Raw genomic sequence first — 21251 nt, 5'->3', positions numbered from 1 at the left:
TTGGCTCACTGCAAACTCCACCTCCTGGGTTCAAGCTGTTCTCCTGTCTCAGCCTCCTGAGTAGCTGGAATTACAAGCATGCGCCACCATGCCCAGCTAATTTTTTGTATTTTTAGTAGAGACAGGTTTTACCATGTTGTCCAGGCTGATCTTGAACCGCTAACATCAAGTGATCTACCTGCCTCGGCCTCCCCAAATGCTGAGATTACAGGCATGAGCCACCATGCCTGACCTTTTTTTTTTTTTTTTGAGACGGAGTCTCACTCTGTCGCCCAGGCTGGAGTGCAGTGGTGCCGATCTCGGCTCACTGCAACCTCTGCCTCCTGGGTTCAGGCGATTCTCCTGCCTCAGCCTCCCGAGTAGCTGGGCCTACAGGTGTGTGCCACCATGCCCAGCTAATTTTTTGTATTTTTAGTAGAGATGGGGTTTCACCGTGTTAGCCAGGATGGTCTGGATCTCCTGACCTCAAGTGATCCAGCCGCCTCAGACTCGCAAAGTGCTGGGATTACAGGCATGAGCCACTGTGCTGGCCCTGTTTTTTTCTTAAACAGGCCCTCAAATTTGTTTACTCTGCAGTCCCATAAGAACCGAATCTAGCACCATATTTAAATATATGAGATCCTTGGGAGGAATGATAACAGAAATTCAAAATTTAATGTAAGTTCAATCTTAACATTAAATTTAAAATTTTCTTGATTGCCCTCCAAAATAATAAAGTATGACTTAGGGCAGCATGGTTCAGGAGAATGTTTCCTGTAATGGAAAATCAGCAGTCCTGGATTTTTTTTTTTTTCTTCAGACAGGGTTTTACTTTGTCACCCAGGTTGGAATGCAGTGGCACAATCTCAGCTCACTGTAGCCTCAGCTTCCTGGACTCAAGCAGTCCTCCCACCTCAATGCCCAAGTAGCTAGGACTACAGGCACGTGCTACCACGCCCAGCTAATTATTTTGTATTTTATTTCATAGAGATGGGGGTCTCACTGTATTGCCCAGGCTGTTCTCGAACTCCTGGACTCAAGCAACACTTCCATCTCGGCCTCCCAAAGTACCAGGGTTACAGGCATGAGCCACTGCACGTGGCCAGAAGTCCGGGATTTTAATTTGTGGATAATGCTGCCACATAGGTGTAATGTGATGCTTCACTTTTCTGAGATTGAATATAAAAAGAAAGGAGTTGAAATGGTGTATCTTTAAAATTCTTTCCAGTATGAAACATTCTAATTCTTATTTACTTTATTAATACTGAAATATTGTGGCGTTTTCAAATTCACTGGCTCCAGGATAGTGCTGCTAGAGAAAAACATTGTTGAGAAGAACATTATTGTTGAGAAAAACATTGAAACACAACTAAGATCTTCCATGAGTCATCTTTCTTGAAGTTTCTGGGAACGGAAAAATTATTTAAAATATTTATATTTCCACTCTCTATCAAATGTTTCTTTCTTTCTTCCTTTCTTTCTTTCTCTTTTATTTTTTCTTTTTATTATTATTATACTTTAAGTTCTAGGGTATATGTGCACAACGTGCAGGTTTGTTACATATGTATACATGTGCCATGTTGGTGTGCTGCACTCATTAACTCATTTTCTTTCTTTCTTTCTTTCTTTCTTTCTTTTTTCTTTCTTTCTTTCTTTCTTTCTTTTTCTTTCTTTCTCTTTCCTTCTCTCTCTTTCTCTTTTTTTTTCTTTTCTTTCTCTTTCTCTTTCTTTCCCTCTCTTTTTCTTTCTTATTTTTTTTTTTGATAGAGTCTTGCTCTGTTGCCCAGGCTGGAGTGCAGTGGCGTGAGTGACTCGGTTCACTGCAACCTCTGCCTCCTGGGCTCAAGTGATTCTCCTGCCTCAGCCTCCCAAGTAGCTGGGACTACAGGCATGCACCACCATTCTTTCTTATACTAAGTTAGAATGTCTGTGAGAAATAATTTACTTGATTACCATTGTTAGAAGGTGTTCATTTCTTAGAATAAAGAAGTGTTTGTGAAGATAATTATTTCAATTGCACATCCTCCTGGCTAGTTGGATTGTTTATTTGGCCCAAGGGTCTAAAACCTGAAATACTACATTCTTGGCGCAGTTCTACATTCTCACTATAAATGTAATACCTGAGGTTGCAGGAGGTCAAGGAAGAGGGAAAAACTTATTTTATGCCTGTTATTTCATCTTATCCTCTTAGAAGAAAAAATATTCTTGTTTATCTTTTGGGGAAAGGATTAATTTGAATGATCATTTTAATTCTAAGATTGAAATGGAAAAGGGAAGGTGATTTCATCAGATTTTTATGGAATATCTGCTACTTAAAGAAGCCGTAGGGGCCAGCATTTCCACTCATAGGTATATGCTCAAGAAAAATGAAAACATATATCCGCATAAAAACTTATACATGAGGGCGAGGTGGCAGGCGCCTGTAGTCCCAGCTACTCGGGAGGCTGAGGCAGGAGAATGGCGTAAACCTGGGAGGCGGAGCTTGCAGTGAGCTGAGATCCGGCCACTGCACTCCAGCCCGGGCTACAGAGCAAGACTCCGTCTCAAAAAAAAAAAAAAAAAAAAAAAAAAAACAACTTATACATGAATAATTCTAGTAGCACTATTCATAATGGCCAAAAGGTAAAGCAACCCAAATGTCAATCACCTGATAAATGGATAAAATGTGATATATCCATACAATGGAATATTATCTGGCAATAAAAAGAAATACTGATTCATGCTATGCATTGGATTTGAAAACATGCTGAGTGGAAAAAGCCAGTCATGAAAGACCACATATTGTTTGATTCTGTTTATATGAAATTCCCAGAACAAGGAAATCTATAAAGATGGAAAGTATGTTAGTAAATTGCTTAGGAATGGAGGAAATGGGGTGGGGCAAGGGTGGGGTAATAGCTAAAGGGTATGGTCTTTTGTGTGTATGTATGGTGATGAAAATGTTCTAAAAATAACTAGTTGGTAATGGTTGTACATATCTGTGAATATGCTAAAAACCATTGAATTGTACACTTTAAATGGGTGGAGTATATGTAGGTGAATTATATTTCAATAATGCTGTTTTTATTTTTAAAAATGTCAGGGGTTACAATGATTAATCCAAATGTGGACTTAGACAATTATCCTTCTCTGAAGAAGCACTTGCCATCCAGTTTTAGAGTACTATGTGTGTTGAAAACTGAAGCAAAGGGAGAAAATAGTAGGTTTTATAGAGGTGACATTGAGCTGGACTGTGAGAATAGTTGGGATTTGGGCCTTATAAGCAGAGGAAACAACTTGGACAAAGACCAAGTAAGAAATGAAATACAAAGTATATATAAAAATGTAACTGAATGGAATTTATTTTTTCCTGATTTTATGAAGTTAAAAATTTAGGTTAGACTAGTGGTTTGAAGCCAGCTTTGAATGTTCATTAGGTAAAGTTATTATTATTATTATTCTTTATCCCATAGGAAGCAGTGAGAATTTTGAAGGATTTTGAGCAGAGCTATGATATTATCTGAACCATGCTTTAGAAAGATGATTATGGTAATAGTGTTTTTCGAATTCCAGAACAGATAGAGGCTGTAAGAGGAGAAGAAAAGGAGAGAGCATATGATGCCAGAGAAATGGAAAAACAGGCCAAAAGAAATATTTGAAGCAGAAATTGGGGATTAATTGAATGTAAGGGACAGGGAAAGAGAACAGTGTTAATGGGAGGTAAATGTGAGCCATTTAGGGGAGAAGCCAAATAGATATTTGAAAATACGGGACTGGGGCTTGGAATAATTGTCAGTACTGTCTAGTGACACAGTATTACTTAAAACCATTAAATGGGCAGAAATTAAGATAGCAGCTTGCAGTCACACAGGGGACTTGGGAAATCCTTAGAGGAACACTTTCATTTAGACATCAGAGAGAAGAGGAAGTGTAACCAGAATAATTTGGAAAAACAGAAGACAGTTTCATGGGATCCAAGAGACATTTATGAAGAAGGAAGTGGGAGTAGTAAAATGGAAGAAAATTGAAAATATCCTTTAGGTTTAATGGATGAACTTCAGGAATACTGTCTTCAGCCTCAATAGCAATGCAATATTGTAGCAGAAAAGCAAACAAAGAAAAGATAAAACTGAGAAGGCTTAATTCCTAGAAGTCTTAGATAATTTTAGAACATATATAGAGCTTGGCAACCAAAGATGAAGAGAGTATGCATGCATTTTAAGAAAATTATGTAAAAGTGGGCCGGGCGCACTGGCTCACGCCTGTAATCCCAGCACTTTGGAAGACCAAGGAAGGTGGATCATCTCAAGTAAGAAGTTCGAGACCAGCCTGGCCAATATAACAAAACCCCATCTCTACTAAAAATGCAAAATTAGGCGTGGTGGCGCACGCCTGTAATCCCAGCTACTTGGAGAGCTGAGGCAGGAGAATCGCTTGAACCCGGAAGGCAGAGGTTGCAGTGAGCCGAGATTGTATCACTGCACTCCAGCCTGAGTCTCAAAAAAAAAAAAAAAAAAAAAATGACAGAGAAAGAAAATTAATTATGTAAGAAGAGTTAGTAACTATTTAGAGAGAGGATAATTAGCCCGGCATGGTGGCACGAGCCTGTCGTTCCAGCTACTCAGGAGGCTGAGGCATGAGAATCGTTTGAACCTGGGAAGGTTGCAGTGAGCTGAAATCTTGCCACCGCGCTCCAGCCTGGGTGACAAAGCCAGACTCTGTCTCAAAAAATAAAAAAAGAAAGGGGAGAGGGAGAGAGAGAGAGAAAGAAAGAAGGGAGGGAGGGAGGAAGGGAGGGAAAGAAAGAAAAAACTATTTTATAGGAATGAATGTTTCCTGATTTGTAAGATACCTTATTTGAAACTACTTTCTTTTTTCTGAGATGGAGTTTTGCTCTTGTTGGCAGGCTGGAGTGCAATGGTGTGATCTCAGCTCACTGCAACCTCCGCCTCCCAGGTTCAAGCGATTCTCCTGCCTCAGCTGCCCGAGTAGCTGGGATTACAGGCATGCACCACCACACCCGGCTAATTTTGTATTTTTAGTAGAGACGGGGTTTCTCCATGTTGGTCAGGCTGGTCTCGAACTCCTGACCGCAGGTGATCCACCCGCCTTGGCCTCCCAAAGTGCTAGGATTACAGGCGTGAGCCACCGCACCCAGCTGAAACTACTTTCTTAGAAATTTAGCAACTGGTGTTCATATGATGTCATAAGGAATATTTTAGTTTATTGGTGCTATAGTCAGACTACATTAGCAAAGTAGACATGCAAACATTGCAGTTATTGATTGGTTAGCGGTTAGGTAAAATGTGATGCTGAATTCAAGCAAGTTTCAGCTACCAATTAATCTAAAGCATTCCACAGCCACAGAATTGGAAGGAGTAACAAAAATAATGAAAACGTTCAGTTTATAAGTATAGGCATGAGACAAGAGTGGGATATTCTCAGCAAGAAAAATGTGAAAACGGAAGTCCATAGTTTTTTTCTAGTTTTTTCCTGTAAGGCCTTTATCTGCAATGCTAGTCAAGCATCTAAAAATTATTCCAATAGATGTAGGTTTTAAATTGTTATATTCTTTGACCCAATAATTCTACTTCTAGAAAGCCATTCTCAAGAAAGCCCCCAAAATGTAGATAAGTAATAGGCACCAAGATCTTCCAGACACGATAATTTTCAATAGTTCAACACAAGGTTGAAAATAGCCTTGGTTTCTGATTGTGGAGAAATGGTTGTGAATGAATTACAGCTCTTCCATAAGACAGACATTAAGCAGTCATTAAAATGACCTTTGTGAACAGTATTTGGTGACATGGCAAAATAGTCATAGGGTTAGATAAAAGAGGTGAACTATGAAATTATACATATAATGTGATCTCAGCTGCATTTTAAAAATACAGGCAGAAATAAATACGTGCATGGAGAAAAGTATGCCAGATTGTTAATGGAGTTTTGCCTGGATAGGATTATGGATTTTTTTTCTTCCTTTTTTTTTTTTTTTTTTTTTTGTGACGGAGTCTCACTCTGTCACCAAGGCTGAAGTGTGGTGGTGCGATCTTGGCTCACTGCAACCTCTGCCTCCCGGGTTCAAGCGATTCTCCTGCCTCAGCCTTGTGGGTAGCTGGGATTACAGGTGCCGGATTTTTTTCTTAATAGTGTGTATTTCCCAGGTTTTTACATTGGGCATGTACTTCTTTAATAGATAGTTTAAAAATAATCATGCTCATGCCTGTAATCCCAGCACTTTGGGAGGCCAAGGTGGGTGGATCACTTGAGATCAGGAGTTCAAGACCAGCCTGGCCAACATGGTGAAACTCCGTCTCTACTAAAAATACAAACATTAGCCAGGCGTAGTGGCAGACGCCTATAATCCCAGCTACTCGGGAGACTGAGGCAGGAGAATTGCTTGAACCTGGGAGGCGGAGCTTGCAGTGAGCTGAGATCCGGCCACTGCACTCCAGCCTGGGAGACAGAGCGAGACTCCGTCTCAAAAAAAAAAAAAAAAAAAATCATCATCATCACCACCTGGAAAATGTAGAAGATTGGTTACAGGAGAGCCTAGGAAAGGAAAGGCAGAGTAATCAATGCAAATCATCATGTCTATTGGAAAAGCAATTCAAAATAGAAGCCTTACTGACAGAGAATCAGTAGCATTACCGCATGCTATCAGATTAGTGCTGTCTACTGGTAGCCTCTGTTAGGTTACCCTGGACACAAACCAACCAGTGGAAGCCTCAATATAGATTCTTAAATCTAACAACACATTTGTTTCCCAGATACTGCCTGTGGAAGAGTAGTTTGCGTCTTGTAGAGCATCTTACCTTTTAAATTTGCCATCCACAAACAGATGAAGATAAAATTTTAGCTTTGTAATATTACATTTGTAAATATGTAAAACTACCACATGAGCAATTATTGATTCTTTAATTTTGCTGGTAATTATGTATTTTGTTCTTCTTTTTCCACAGGTTGCATCATAAATACAAAGGACTGAAGTTATAAAAGAGAAAAAAGAAGATTGCTGCTAAAATGAATCTGAGCAATATGGAATATTTTGTGCCACACACAAAAAGGTATTGTCTATACAACTTAGCTTTCTCCTAAGAAATGGAAAACAATAATATTTTCTGGGTTTTTGAATGAATTTTTATCTTTGAAAGAAAAATAAAAGGGAAAGTAAAAATATTAATAAAATTGGGATAAAATATTCTTTTATAAAAATCTTTGGCCAGGCGCGGTGGCTCACACCAGCACTTCGGGAGGCCAAGGCGGGTGGATCACCTGAGGTCAGGAGTTCGAGACCAGCCTGATCAAAATGAAGAAGGCCTGTCTCTACTAAAAATGCAAAAAAAAAAAAAAAATTAGCCGGGCATGGTGGCGCATGTCTGTAGTCCCAGCTACTGGGGAGGCTGAGGCAGGAGAATCTCTTGAACCCAGGAGGTGGAGGTGGAGGTTGCGGTGAGCCGAGATCATGCATTGCACTCCAGCCTGGGCAACAAGAGCGAAACTCCGTCTCAAAAAAAATAAATAAATAAAAATAAAAATAATAATCTTTGAGCTTCTATTTATTTCCTAAAATTTTTTTTCTTCTCAGTTATAGTTTACAATATGGAGAATTATTTGGTTAAAAGAAATGAGCTTACTTAAACTTTCTTGATTCCTATTGTCAAATTATTTTCTGGAAATATATATATTGTGATTTTTTTTTGCAGTACTTTATAGTTAGATTTGAAATTACCTAAAAGGTTTTGTATCACTTCTTCTAATTACAGAAGTAATAGACTTTGCAAAAAAATTTTTTAGAAAATACATAGAAACAAAAAGAAGGAAATAAAAAATTACCCAAAATTTCAACACCTAATTTCAGATAAAACACAAGCTACAAAGAAACCCAAACTTATAGGTCAAAGAAGTCACATTTCCCATATGCACTGTTGTATTCCTTCTGTGCTTTCCCTAATTATGCCTCGCCTCTTTTGCTAAAACAAAACAAACAAGAAACTGCCTTGTATGAATTCCCAAAAGTGTATTACTAGGTCAAAGGGCATACCCATCCTATTCTTCAAGCAATGTATAAAAAACTATTTCCTTATACCCTTACCAAAAAAAAGTATCTTTTTTCCTCTTATTTTGCCAATTTGGTCGGTGAAATGAGGTGTCATATTATTTCCGTTTTTACTTATTTGATCATTAGTGAAGTTACGTGTTTCATATTTTAAATGGACACTCCTGGTTGGTTTTTTTTTTTTTTTAATTTCCTACCGGTCTCTTTTGAGTTTGTAGGTAAGTGTATGTGTGTGTGTGTTTACCTCTCTGATATTCAGAATAGCTTTTTTATTTTTCTTCCTGAGACAGTGTTTCATTCTGTCACCCGGGCTGGAGTAGAGTGATGGCGCGATCTCAGCTCACTACAACCTCCGCCTCCTGGGTTCAAGCAATTCTCCTGCCTCAGCCTCCTGAGTGGCTAGGATTACAGGCGAGCGCCACCACGCCCGGCTAATTTTTGTATTTTTAGTAGAGACGAGGTTTCACTATGTTGGCCAGGTTGGTCTCGAACTCCTGACCCCGTGATCTGTCCTCCTCAGCCTCCCAAAGCGCTGGGATTACAGATGTGAGCCACTGCGCCTGGCCCCGAATAGCTTTTAACTGGCAAATATTTTGCAAAAATTTTCTCTACTTCTTTTAACTTCTTTTTTTTTTTTAAATTTTGAGATGGAGTCTCGCTCTGTTTCCCAGTCCAGAGTGAAGTGGCACAATGATGGCTCACTGCAACCTCTGCCTCCCGGGTTAAAGGAATTCTCCCACTTTAGGCTCCCAAGTAGCTGGGATTACAGGCATGTGCCACCACACCCAGCTGATTTTTGTGTTTTTAGTAGAGACAGGGTTTCACAATGTTGGCAAGGCTGGCCTGGAACTCCTGACCTCAAATGATCCTCCTGCTTCTGCCTCCCAAGTGCTGGGATTACAAGCATGATCTACCACACCAAGACTCATTTCAATTTGGTACATTACATCTTTCTACAACAATAATGTGAACATATGTAAAGAGCATAATTTGTTTTAACAGGTATATTCTGTGAAACCACCAACATAGTGGAAATAAACATATCCACTATCACTCCCAAAAAGCCTCATCATGCCTCTTTTTAACCCCTCCTACCTACTCCTTTTTACCTGCCATCGCCACCCGCATCCCCCAGGTAACATTTGATGTGATTTCTATCTCTTTAAATTAGTTTGCAGTTTCTAGAATTCCATATAAATGAAATCATAAAGTATGTACTATTTTTTGTCTGACTTCTTTTACACGGCATAATTATTTTGAGATTCATTCATATTGTAGTGTATATCTGTAGTTTGTTTTATTGCTGAGTTACAGTCCATTGTATTTATCACAGATTATCCATTTATTTGTTGAGGTACATTTGGGTTGTTTCCAATTTTGGCTATTAAAGCTACTGTGAACATTTGCATACAGGGCTTTGTATTGACATATGCTTTCATTTTTCTTGGGTAAATACTTGAATATAATGGCTACATCATATGATAGGTGTATGTTTAACTTTTTAAGAAACTGCCCAATGTTTTCCAAAGTGTTTTACCATTTTACATTCCCACCAGCAGTGTATGAAAGTTACGGTCACTCCATATGTTAATGGCTAACATTAAAAAGACTGAGTTTTGAGACAGAGTTTCGCTCTTGTTGCCCAGGCTGGAGTGCAATGGCGCAATCTTGGCTCACTGCAACCTCCACCTCCCGGGTTCAAGCGATTCTCCTACCTCAGCCTCCCGAGTAGCTGGGATTACAGGCGCTCACCACCACACACGGCTAATTTATGTATTGTGGTAGAGATGAGGTTTCACCATGTTGGCCAGGCTGGTCTTGAACTCCAGACCTCAGGTGATCTGCCCACCTCTCATGGGTTTTAATTTGCATCTCCCTAATGAGTAGTGATAGTATGCATCTTTCTTTTGCCATCCATCCATCTCACTTGGTAAAGTGCTTGTGTTCAAATCTTTTGTCCATTAAAAAATTGGGTTTTCTTATTTTCTTATTATTAAGTTTTGACAATTCTTTATGTTTTCTGGATCCAGGGGTCCCATTATGAGACATAATTTGCAAAGATTTTCTCCCAATATGTTGCTTGTCTTTTGATTTTCTCAAGTATCTTTCAAAAAGCAGACATTGTTAATTTATGAATTTTTCCTTTAATGGATTGTGCTTTGGGTTATTAACTAAGAAATTTTCATCTAACCCGGGGTCACAAATATTTTCTCCTGTACCTTCTTCTAAAGGTTTTATTATTGTAGATTTACCTTTAATTCTATAACCTATTTGGAGTCAGTTTTTATACAGGTTGTTAGTATGGACCAAATATATCTGTTTTCTTGCATATTTGGATACAATTGTTCCAGTACCATTCAATGAAGACAATTATTTCTTCATTGGATTGCCTTTGTACTTCTACCAAATCTCAGCTGTCCATAAATATGTGGGTCTACTTCTGGGCTTCCTATTCCATTGCACTGATTAATTTGTCTATCTCTGTGCCAGTATTGCACGGTCTTGATAACTGTAACTTTATAATAAAGTTTGAGATTATTTTATGCTAGCTCTCCAACTTTGTCCTCCTTTTTCAAAGTTGCTTTGGTTATTCTGGGTCCTTTGAATTCTCATATGAATTTTAGATTAAACTTCTCAACTTCTGTTTCTAAAGAAAAATGTTGAGTCTTCTGATTTATAAACACTGTATATCCATCCCTTCATTGTGTCTTTATGTCATTATTATTTTGTCATTTTCAGTGTACAGGTCTTATATATCCTTTGTTGGATTTATCCCTAAGTATTTCCCCCTTTTTTTTTCTTTTTGAGATGGAGTCTTGCTCTGTCACCCAGGCTGGAGTGCAGTGACACGATCTCAGCTCACTACAACCTCTGCCTCCCAGTTTCAAGCGATTCTGCTGCCTCAGCCTCCCAAGTAACTGGGATTACAGGCGTGTGACACCATACCTGGCTAATTTTTGTATTTTTAGTGGAGACAGAGTTTCACCATGTTGGCCAGGCTGGTCTCGAACTCCTGACCTCAAATGATCCACCCACCTCAGCCTCCCAAAGTGCTGGGATTATAGGCGTGAGCCACTGCACCCGGCCCTATTTCACATTTTTTATGCTACTATGATATTTAAATTTGATTTTCTTTTTCCTTTTTTTTTGAGATGGAGTCTCGCCCTGTTGCCCCAGCTGGAGTGCAGTGGCACGATCTCAGCTCTCTGCAACCTCCACCTCCCAGATTCAAGCAGTTCTCTGCCTCAGGCTCCCAAGTAGCTGGGACTACAGGTACCCACCACCATGCCTGGCTAATTATTTGTACTTTTAATAGAGACGGAGTTTCACCATCTTGGCCAGGCTAATCATGAACTCCTGACTTCTTGATCCACCTGCCTTGGCCTCCCAAAGTGGTAGGATGACAGACATAAGCCACCATGCCCAGCCTTGATTTTCATTTATTCATACACAGAGACATAATCATTTCAGGCCAGGCACAGTGGCTTACACCTGTCATCCCAGCACTTTGGGAGGCCAACATGTGTGGACCGCTTGAAGCCAGGAATTTGAGACCAGCCTGGTCAACGTGGCAAAATCCTGTCTCTACTGAAAATATAAAAATTAGCCAGACATGGTGGTGCATGCCTGTAATCCTAGCTACTTGGGTGACTGAGGCACGAGAATTGCTAGAAGCCAGGAGGCAGAGGTTCCAGTAAGCCAAGATCATGCCACTGCACTCCAGCCCAGGTGACAGAGGGCAGAGTGAGACTCTGTCTCAAAAAAATAAAAAAGAAATGTAATCATTTTATGCATTGATCTTCTGTACTTTTTAATAAACTAATAAGTTCTAGTAGCTTTTGTAGATCCCATTGAATTTTTTGACAGATGATTATGTTGTTTGACAATAAAAAGTCTTCTTCCTTTTCAGTCTTTATGCTTTTTTGTTTCTTTTTTGTTTACTGCACCTGTACAGCATCTGGCACAATGTTTTTGTTTGGTTTGGTTTGGTGTTGTAAAGAGAGAGGATCTTGCTATATTGGTCAGGCTGGTCTCAAACTCCTGGTCTCAAGTCATCCTCCCGCCTTGGCCTCCCAAAGCGTTAGGATTACAGACATGAGACATCACACCCAGCCCCAGCACAATGTTGAATGTAAGTGTGGCAAGTAAACATCCTTGCCTCCTTCCTGATTCTGTATTTAACATGCCTTTTTTCTCTGGGTACTTTTATGATTTTCTCTTTATCACAAGTTTTGAGCAGTTTATTATGATGTGCCTTCATATAATTTTCTTCATATTTCTTGTGCTTGAGGTTCAGAGACCTTCTTGGATCTGTGGGTTTATACTTTTCATCAAATTCATAATTTTCTCCACTATTACTTCCTCAAATAATTTTTTCTGTCCTGATATCTTTCCTCCCCTTCAGGGGCTCCACTTAGACATACAGTAGGCCACTTGAAGATGTTCCACAGCTCACTGATGCTCTGGGTCACCGGTTTGGTTTTGTGTTTTTTTTTTTTTTGTTAGTCTTTTTTCTGTTTTATTTTGGATAGTTTCTGTTGTTGTGTCTTCAAGTTCAGTAGCCCCTTTTTCGGCAGTCTCCTCTGCTATGCTTCCCATGCAGAGGATTTTTAAATCTCAGACATCGTAGCTTTCACCTCTAAAGGTCTAATTTGAGGGCCAGGTGTGGTGGCTCACACTTGTAATCCCAGGACTTTGGGAGGCCGAGGCAGGTGGATAACTTGAGGTCAGAAGTTTGAGACCAGCCTGGTCAACATGCTGAAACCCTGTCTCTACTAAAAATACAAAAATTAGCTGGATGTGGTGGCGCATGCCTGTAATTCCAGCTACTTGGGACACTGAGGCAAGAGAACTGCTTGAACCTGGGAGGCAGAGGTTGCAGTGAGCTGAGATTGCACCACTGCACTCCAGCCTGGGTGACAGAACGAGACTCCATCTCAAAATGAATATATATATATATATATGCATAAAATAAGGGTTTACTTTGAATCTGTCTCTGCTTTATATTTTGTCTGTGTCTGCTTTACATGTTTGATATTTTCCCCAACGTTTTCCCTGTATGGAATACAACTATATTAAATGTTTTAATGTCCTTGACCACTAATTTTAACATATATCATCTATATCAATTATGGTTTGGTTTCAATTATTTTTCTCCTCATTATGAATTATATTTGCCTGCTTTTCTGCATACCTGGTAATTTTTTGTGGAGTGTTAGATATTGTGAATTTTACCTTTTTAAATACTGGATATTTTTATATTCCTTTAAGTATCCTTGGACTTTGTTCTGGAACACAGTTAAGTTACTTGGAAATAATTTCATCCTTTTAGGTCTTGCTTTTAAAATTTGTTAGAGCCAGGCACAGTTGGTCATGCCTATAACCCCAGCACTTTGGGAGGCAGAGCCAGGAGGATCGCTTAAGTCCAGGAGGTTGAGGCTGCAATGAGCCGTGATTGTACCCTTGCACTCCAGCCTGGGCAACAGAGCAAGACCCTGTCTCACAAATAAAAAATAGATAAAATAAAATTTGTTAGGCATCACAGACCAGCATTTAGTCTAGGGTCCCTACTATGAAGGCAAGACTCTTCTGAGTAGCCTCCAGAATGCTCTGTGAATTGAGATTTTTTATCCTGGCTAGGGGGAATGAGGGCTGTTCACAGCCCTTTTTGAGCTATAGGTACTGCAGTCTCTATTCCTTTCAGATCGTTTTTTCCCCTGGTCTAAGGTAGTTTTCTCATATGCATGCACCGAGTGCTCAGCTGAAGACTTGAGGGGAACCCTATGCAAATCTCCATATCCCGTTTCTGTGCTGCTCTCTTCTACTTGGTACTCTGCCCTGCCAACTCTACCCACCTTGGTCAACCCAGACTGTCATCGTTGTCTCCTCAACTCAGGGAGTTCACCAGGCTCTAAGTGGATTTCCCCTCTGGGCACCATGGCCTAGAAATTCTCCCAGGGCCTGAAGCTCAAACATTTGATGGCTTACATCAGTTGCTTGTCTTCTGTCAGGGATCATTGTCTTTCTTTGCCTGATATCCATTGTCTTCAAATACCATCATGTATATGTTCTATCCAGTGTTTTTTTTGTTTGTTTGTTTTTTGAGATAGGATCTTACTCTGTTGCCTGCGCTAGAGTGCAATGGTATGATTTTGACTTACTGCAACCTTGACCTCCGGGCTCCGGTGGTCCCTCCACCTCAGCATCCTGAGTAGCTGGGACTACAAGCGTACACCACCATACCCAGCTGCTAAGGTTTTGTATCTTTTATAGAGATGCAAATTGTTGCCCCAGCTGGTCTCGAACTCCTGGGCTCGAGCCACCTGCCCACTTGGGCTTTCCAAAGTGCTAGGATTACAGACATGAGCCACTGTGCGTGGCCTTGTCCAGTGTTTTAATTGTTCCTGGTGGCAGGTAATAAATCCAGGCCCTGTTACTCCATCTTGGCTAGAAGCAGAATTCCCTTCATTACATGTTTAAGATAAAGAAGTTATTAATTAAATATTCACGTGTAATTTATTCTACAAGTTTTTATGGTCTCATTTTTATATTTAAATATTTATTTCTTCATAAAATAATTTTAGTCTGTAATCTGTGTTTTCCCCCCAAATCCATAGCACTTAGCTTTATTCACATGGAAGCCAAAATATTCTAAAGTTTATAATGTGTTTTGGTGATTGAAAATATTTTAATTATCATAAGTTTAGTTCATAGATCTTTTTGGTTTTCTTAAACACAGTCTCATAATTTGTGTTTTATGCATAGTCTCCAAAAAGGCGTATCTTTGATTTAATCCATTGTGTCTTTTTTTGTTGTTCTCAGACATAAGCAATAAAATCAAAACACTTTTTGAACTTTTTGTTTTTTGAAATGGAATCTCGCTCTGTCCTCACCAGGCTTGAGTACAGTGGCACGATCTCGGCTCACTGCAACCTCTGCTTCCCGTGTTCAAGCAATTCTCCTGCCTCAGCCTCCCTAGTAGCTGGGGCCACAGGAACACTACCACGCCCAGCTAATTTTTGTATATTTTTAGTAGAGATGGGGTTTTACCATGTTGACCAGGATGGTCTTGATCTCTTGACCTCATGATCTGCCTGCCTTGGCCTCCCAAATTGCTGGGATTACAAGCGTGAGTCGCCACTCTCGGCCACTTTTTGAGTTCTTATTTTGTGCTTTCCTTTACCTGATTGACAAATAGCTGGATTTCAGTTACTTTCCCAGTAGTACTGATGTAGTAACTTCATGCTTGATTATTGGCATCCATGGATTGGCAGGATGACTGCCTAGGACAGGTGCATTGTTGGCGGAGGGATTCTTTTTCCCATATAAACCTTCAGTGGTTCCCCTTTCCCTCAGGATAAAGTCTAAACTTCTTAATATGGCTTAAAGGGCCTTTTGCAGTTTTTCTTGGCTCAACACCAGCTTCATGTGTTCTCCTTCCAGCTCTCCCATACAATTCATATTGAATGAACTAATTTTATTTTCCCTAAAAAGGCATGCTTTTTCACGTCTAAGTCAAAAACAGGCTGGGTCACCCTATAATATCCTTATATTAAAAAACAATTGCTTTCCCCTCATAATCCAATCAGTTACAACCATTTTACCATTTGTGTCCTTATAATTTAGTGTCTATAAGTCCATTTGACTCCTAAGCCCTTTAAGGACAGGAACCACATCCCATTCTACCTCCAAAACTCAGTACAGGATATGGCAGATAGTGAGCATTCAGCAGTATTTGTTGAATGAAAGAATGAGTTGGGGAAGGGGGTGGATCCTTAGGTTGATGATCTATGTATATTAGTGAAATGACTAGACTAACTCTATGAAGTAATGTATGTTGTCACCTATGGCTGCTATGTCTCAAGAAAAAAATACCTCTTAGCACTATCAGTTTTACTTCTTCAATTAATTACTTTCTTTTTCCTCTTCTCCTAGCATGAGACCCACTGGCCCATGTTTTGAAAAATAGTTTTATTGAACAAAGCCAAATTTCTATCTTGGTTATCTAGCTGGTCAAGGAAGAAACACAGACTATCCTGCAATAAGTTGAAATGTTGGCATAAATAAATGATTATCTGGGTATGAGGGCAGAGGTTATTTAAAATGAAAAATATAGATGATTTTTAACATTTCTATATTTTTCAAAAAATAAAAAAGTCTATGTCAAATAAATGTATGTAACTATTGGCAGATCAATATGAACATATCAAAATGATACCCTTTTATTAATAGAAACTTTGATTTCAGAATGTTTTATGTAGCAGCAGAATAACTTGCCTCTTTACATGGGCATTTAGCCTAGCCTACAAGTGATAGTAATTTCTTCTAGTAGTCAGTAAAGAATTGTTTAATTGCCTGTATTTCTATATGAATATACCACATGTCAATCAAGAGCATGGGCTTTGCTGTTAGATCTGAGTTTTAATTGCGGTCCTGACAAATACTGGCTTTCTGACCATGTGGAAGTAGTTTAGCCCATGAAAGTCCTAGTTGGTTCTATAAAATTAAGATAATAAAGTCATTATATTATGAAGCTATTGTAGGGATTAAAGGAGATAATATATGTAAGGTTTTAGTGCTGCCTGGCACATAGTATCGATTAATAAATACCAACCATTATTATTTCAACATTAATTACACCAAAATGAATTTTAGTAATATCTCTATAATATAATTTACATTCTATACCCTTCACTCACTTAAAATGTATAATTGAATGATTTTTAGTATAGTCACAGTTATGCAGTCATCACCACAGTCAATTTTAGGACATTTTCATCACCCTGAAAAGAAAGCCTGTACCTTTTAGTTATCACCCTCCAAACCCCCCATCTCTAAGTAACCAATAGTCTACTTTCTGTCTTTATAGATTTGCCTATTCTGGAAATTGTGTGTGTGTGTTTGTGTGTATGGAATCATACAATATATGGTCTTTTGCGACTGGTACTTTCATTTGGCATAATTTTTACAAGGTTCATTCATGTTGCAGCCTGTACCAATACTTCATTCCTTTTTATTGCTGAATAATATTCCATTATATGGATATACCACATTTTGTTTATTCTTCCACCAGTTAATGGACATTTGGGCTGTTTCCACCTTCTGGTTATTATGAATAATGGTGCTATGAACATTTGTGCACAAGTTTTTGTGTGAACATATGTTTTCATTTCTTTCGTGTCCTTAGAAGTGGAAACTCTGGGTCAAATGGTAACTCGATATTTAAGTTTGTTATGAACTGCGGGGCTGTTTCTAAAATGGCACAGCCACCAGTAGTGTTGGAGGGCTCTATTTCTCAGCATTTTCATTAACATTTATCTTACTTTTTGACTATCACTATCCTAGTGAGTATGCAATGGTATCTCACTGTGGTTTTAATTTTCGTTTCTCTAATAACTAATGATGTTTGAGGATCTTCTCATATGTTAATGGTCATTTGTGTATCTTTTTGGAGAAATGTCTATTCAAATCCTATGTCCATTCTTTTTTTTTTTTTTTTTTTTTTTTGACAGAGTTTCGCTCTTGTTACCCAGGCTGGAGTGCAGTGGCGCGATCTTGGCTCACTGCAACCTCCGCCTCCCAGGTTGAATCAGGTTCAAGTGATTCTCCTGCCTCAGCCTCCCGAGTAGCTGGGATTATAGGCATGCGCCACCACACCCGGCTAATTTTTTGTATTTTTAGTAGAGACGGGGTTTCTCCATGTTGGTCAGGCTGGTCTCAAACTCCCGACCTCAGGTGATCTGCCTTCCTCAGCCTCCCAAAGTGCTGGGATTACGGGCATGAGCCACTGCACCTGGCCGTTGTCCGTTCTTTATTTGGGTTTTTTTGTCCTTTTGTTATTGAGTTGTGAGACCAAGAGGTTTTTTAATATTTGCATGTATTTGTATTGCCACCAAGTAAAACGTGTTAGAAATAATTTAATGGCAAATCTTATTTTTCTACAGGTACTGAAGATTTACGCCCCCCCAAGAAAATTGTCCATGAGAAATAAAGCTAACTGTGATATCAAAAAGCAGAGTGCCTGCTCTACTGGCCATCATGCGTAAAGGGGTGTTGAAGGACCCAGAGATTGCCGATCTATTCTACAAAGATGATCCTGAGGAACTTTTTATTGGTTTGCATGAAATTGGACATGGAAGTTTTGGAGCAGTTTATTTTGTAAGTACTTAAAAGAGTTGTTTAGATAGATCAGATTAAGAAAGGTTGGACTCTAGGCCTGGCATGGTGACTCACACCTGTAATCCTAGCACTTTGCAAGGCCAAGGTAGGAGGATCGCTTGAGGTCAGGAGTTCAAGACCAGCCTAGGCAACATAGCAAGACCCTGTCTCTACAAAAAACTAAAATAAAATAAAGTTTGAACTCAACATGTTCTCTACATATAGCTATTGCTCGTAAAATAAGCTTGGTTTCAGTGATTTTTCTATAAATTAAATGATATCTACAGTAGAAGCAAATAGTCATTGCTGAAAAGCCAGTTCCAGAATCCTAGGCTTTATTCAATTCAGTGGTATTTATATGAACTGACTCACCTATTAAACTAGTATAAGAAAGTTAAGAGCTTTGGTCAGGCGCGGTGGCTCATGCCTGTAATCCCAGCACTTTGGAAGACCGAGGCGGGCAGATCATGAGGTCAGGAGATCGAGACCATCCTGGCTAACACAGTGAAACCCCATCTCTACTAAAAATACGAAAACAAAAAATTAGCCAGGCATGGTGGCGGACGCCTGTAGTCCCAGTTACTCAGGAGGCTGAGGCAGGAGAATGGCATGAACCCGAGAGGTGGAGCTTGCCGTGAGCCGAGACTATGCCATTGCACTCCAGCCTAGGCAACAGAGTGAGACTCCGTCTCAAAAAAAAAAAAAGTTAAGAGCTTGAAGTTGAGTTTTGTGCATTTTCATTGTATGCTAAGCTCTTTCCTGCCTCAGAGCCTTGTATATGCTATTCCTCCCCCCTAGGAAACTCTGCACATTACATCCCCATCCCTGTCTGTTCATCCTACAAGTTTTACCTTAAGTGTTACTTTTGCAAGATACCCTTTACTCTTCAAGCCTCCACCCCTAAATCAATATGTTATGATTTCATAACATCTTGTGCTTATATTTTGTTGCATTTATCACAGTTGTAATAAAACAATTACATATATGATTTTTTGCTTTATATATGTCTTCTTCCCTAAATAACAAGTGTCATGAGGACAGGAGTTATGTCTATCTTGTTCGTCGTTATATTCTCAAGAACTAGTATATGCTTACTACCTAAAAACAGTAGTAGGAATTTGATAAATACTGGGTGGGTGGGTGGGTAGGTGGATGGATGGATGGATAGATGGATAGACAAATAAACAGATGAACAGACAACTATTCAGAGAAAGGAACTAACAGTGATTTTTAGTGGCAATCATGTCAAGTCAGTATTTTCAGTTAAGGGGTACAAGGCTGTCCCCCTGGAATCAGTTTTAGTTACAAGAATGTGACTGTCTTCTGATGAGAAAAACAGATAGCCAAAATTTTAACACAGCTTATTCACCTGAAATTCATTACATAAAATACAGTTGTTTGTTTGTTTGTTTGAGACAAGAGTATCGCTCTGTAGCCCAGGCTGGAGTACAGTGGCACGATCTCGGCTTACTGCAACCTCCACCTCCTGGATCCCGGTTCAAACAATTCTCCTGCCTCAGCCTTCCGAGTAGCTGGGATTACAGGCATGTGCCACCATGCCCAGCTTATTTTTGTATTTTTAGTAGAGACCGGGTTTCACCATGTTGGCCAGGCTGGTCTTGAACTCCTGACCTCGTGATCTGCCCACCTCAGCCTCCCAAAGTGGTGGGATTACAGGTGTGAGCCATTGCGCCGGGCCCTGTTTTGTTGTTGTTGTTGTTGTTTTTAAGACAGTCTTGCTTTTTAAGGAGTCTTGCTCTGTCGCCCAGGCTGGAATGTGCTGGCGTAATCTCAGCTCACTACAACCTCCACCTCCCAGGTTCAAGTAATTCTCCAACCTCAGCCTCCTGAGTAGCTGGGATTACAGGCACCCGCCATCATGCCAGGCTAATTTTTGTATTTTTGTAGAGAGGGGGTTTTACCATGTTGGCCAGGCTGGTCTTGAACTCCTGACTTCGGGTGATCCACCCGCCTCAGCCTCCCCAAAGTGCTGGGATTACAGGCGTGAGCCACCGTGCCTGGCCAGAATATATAGTTATTTAATTTAATCTTGATAACCTTAGTTGCTTTATTAAAGTAACAGATACTTCCTTAAGCATAATAGTCCATTAAAACAAATAATAAGTTAAGTACTAATTATTACCTACTTCCCCAAACTTGTAATCAAATAATTTTTTTGTAATCAAACAGTATTGCCTCTTCCTTTTAAGTCGTCCTTTATGTTCTGCCATCTGGATAGGGCTTATCTTTAGTTGTCCTTCCAAATGAGATTTTATGAATCGCATCTTTACTTGTCCTTTTGCTTCTAGCCAAATCTTCATCCTGGATTTTCTCTAAACTGCTTCTCAACCACTGTGTCTATGCTCAGCCCTACCATTACTTCTGCTTCCCTAACTGCCATCAATAACTTGGCTCCCACTGAAGTATATTTTGTCATTAAATACGATAAAAGATCGTTTTGGCTGGAAAGGGTGCTAATTTCCTAGTTAACACTCCCATGTTAGTGTGTAGTCAGAATAGCATTTAAGGCCCAAAGTTCTGTCTTCTTTAGTCACAGACCCTCTTGTTACAAACCGTTTTTATCATAAGTATACATAAAGAAGTATACACAATATATATATATATTTTAATATATAGCTTAAGAAAGAATTAAAAGGTAAATCTCTATGTAAAAACACCACCCAGGTCAAGAAATAGAATACTGCCAGCATCCCAAAAGCCCCTCTTTATGTCCTCTTCAGTCAGAACCCTCTCCCTCCCCTCAGGAGTATCCACTATTCTGATTTTTATGGTGATTATTTTCTTACTTTTCTTTATATTTATAACCCACTTACTCTGTACTCCTAAACAATGTGAATTGTTTTGCTTAGTTTTGAACTTTTTAAAAATGTAAACATTCTGTATATATTCATTTGTGACCTGTTTGTTTTGCTTACAGATGCATTCTTCAGTCATCTTTGCTTTCTTTTCTTCTATTACTTTAAATCCAATTCATCTTCTCAGAATCTCTCCTGGCAAAAGTCAGTCTCTATTTGACTCTTCTCATTTAAAAAGCAACCAAACCCTTCTTAAAGTG

General features: G+C 39.4%; 1 protein-coding gene across 4 annotated transcripts in view; it reads left to right on the top strand.

Moving 5' to 3' along the window:
• Positions 1–21251, top strand: part of TAOK3 (TAO kinase 3) — a 229518-nt gene that overhangs the window by 103846 nt on the left and 104421 nt on the right. For all 4 annotated transcript variants that reach the window (XM_021923009.2, XM_021923010.2, XM_021923011.2 and 1 more), the window contains exons 2-3: positions 6921–7025; positions 17962–18175. In XM_021923009.2, coding sequence (XP_021778701.1) covers positions 18056–18175 — 120 coding nt within the window. In that variant the 5' untranslated portion in view covers positions 6921–7025; positions 17962–18055. The remainder of the gene's footprint in view (positions 1–6920; positions 7026–17961; positions 18176–21251) is intronic.

This window comes from Papio anubis, chromosome 9, assembly GCF_008728515.1.
Source record: "Papio anubis isolate 15944 chromosome 9, Panubis1.0, whole genome shotgun sequence".
Taxonomy (NCBI): domain Eukaryota; kingdom Metazoa; phylum Chordata; class Mammalia; order Primates; family Cercopithecidae; genus Papio; species Papio anubis.
This window is presented reverse-complemented; position numbering and strand designations above follow the sequence as displayed.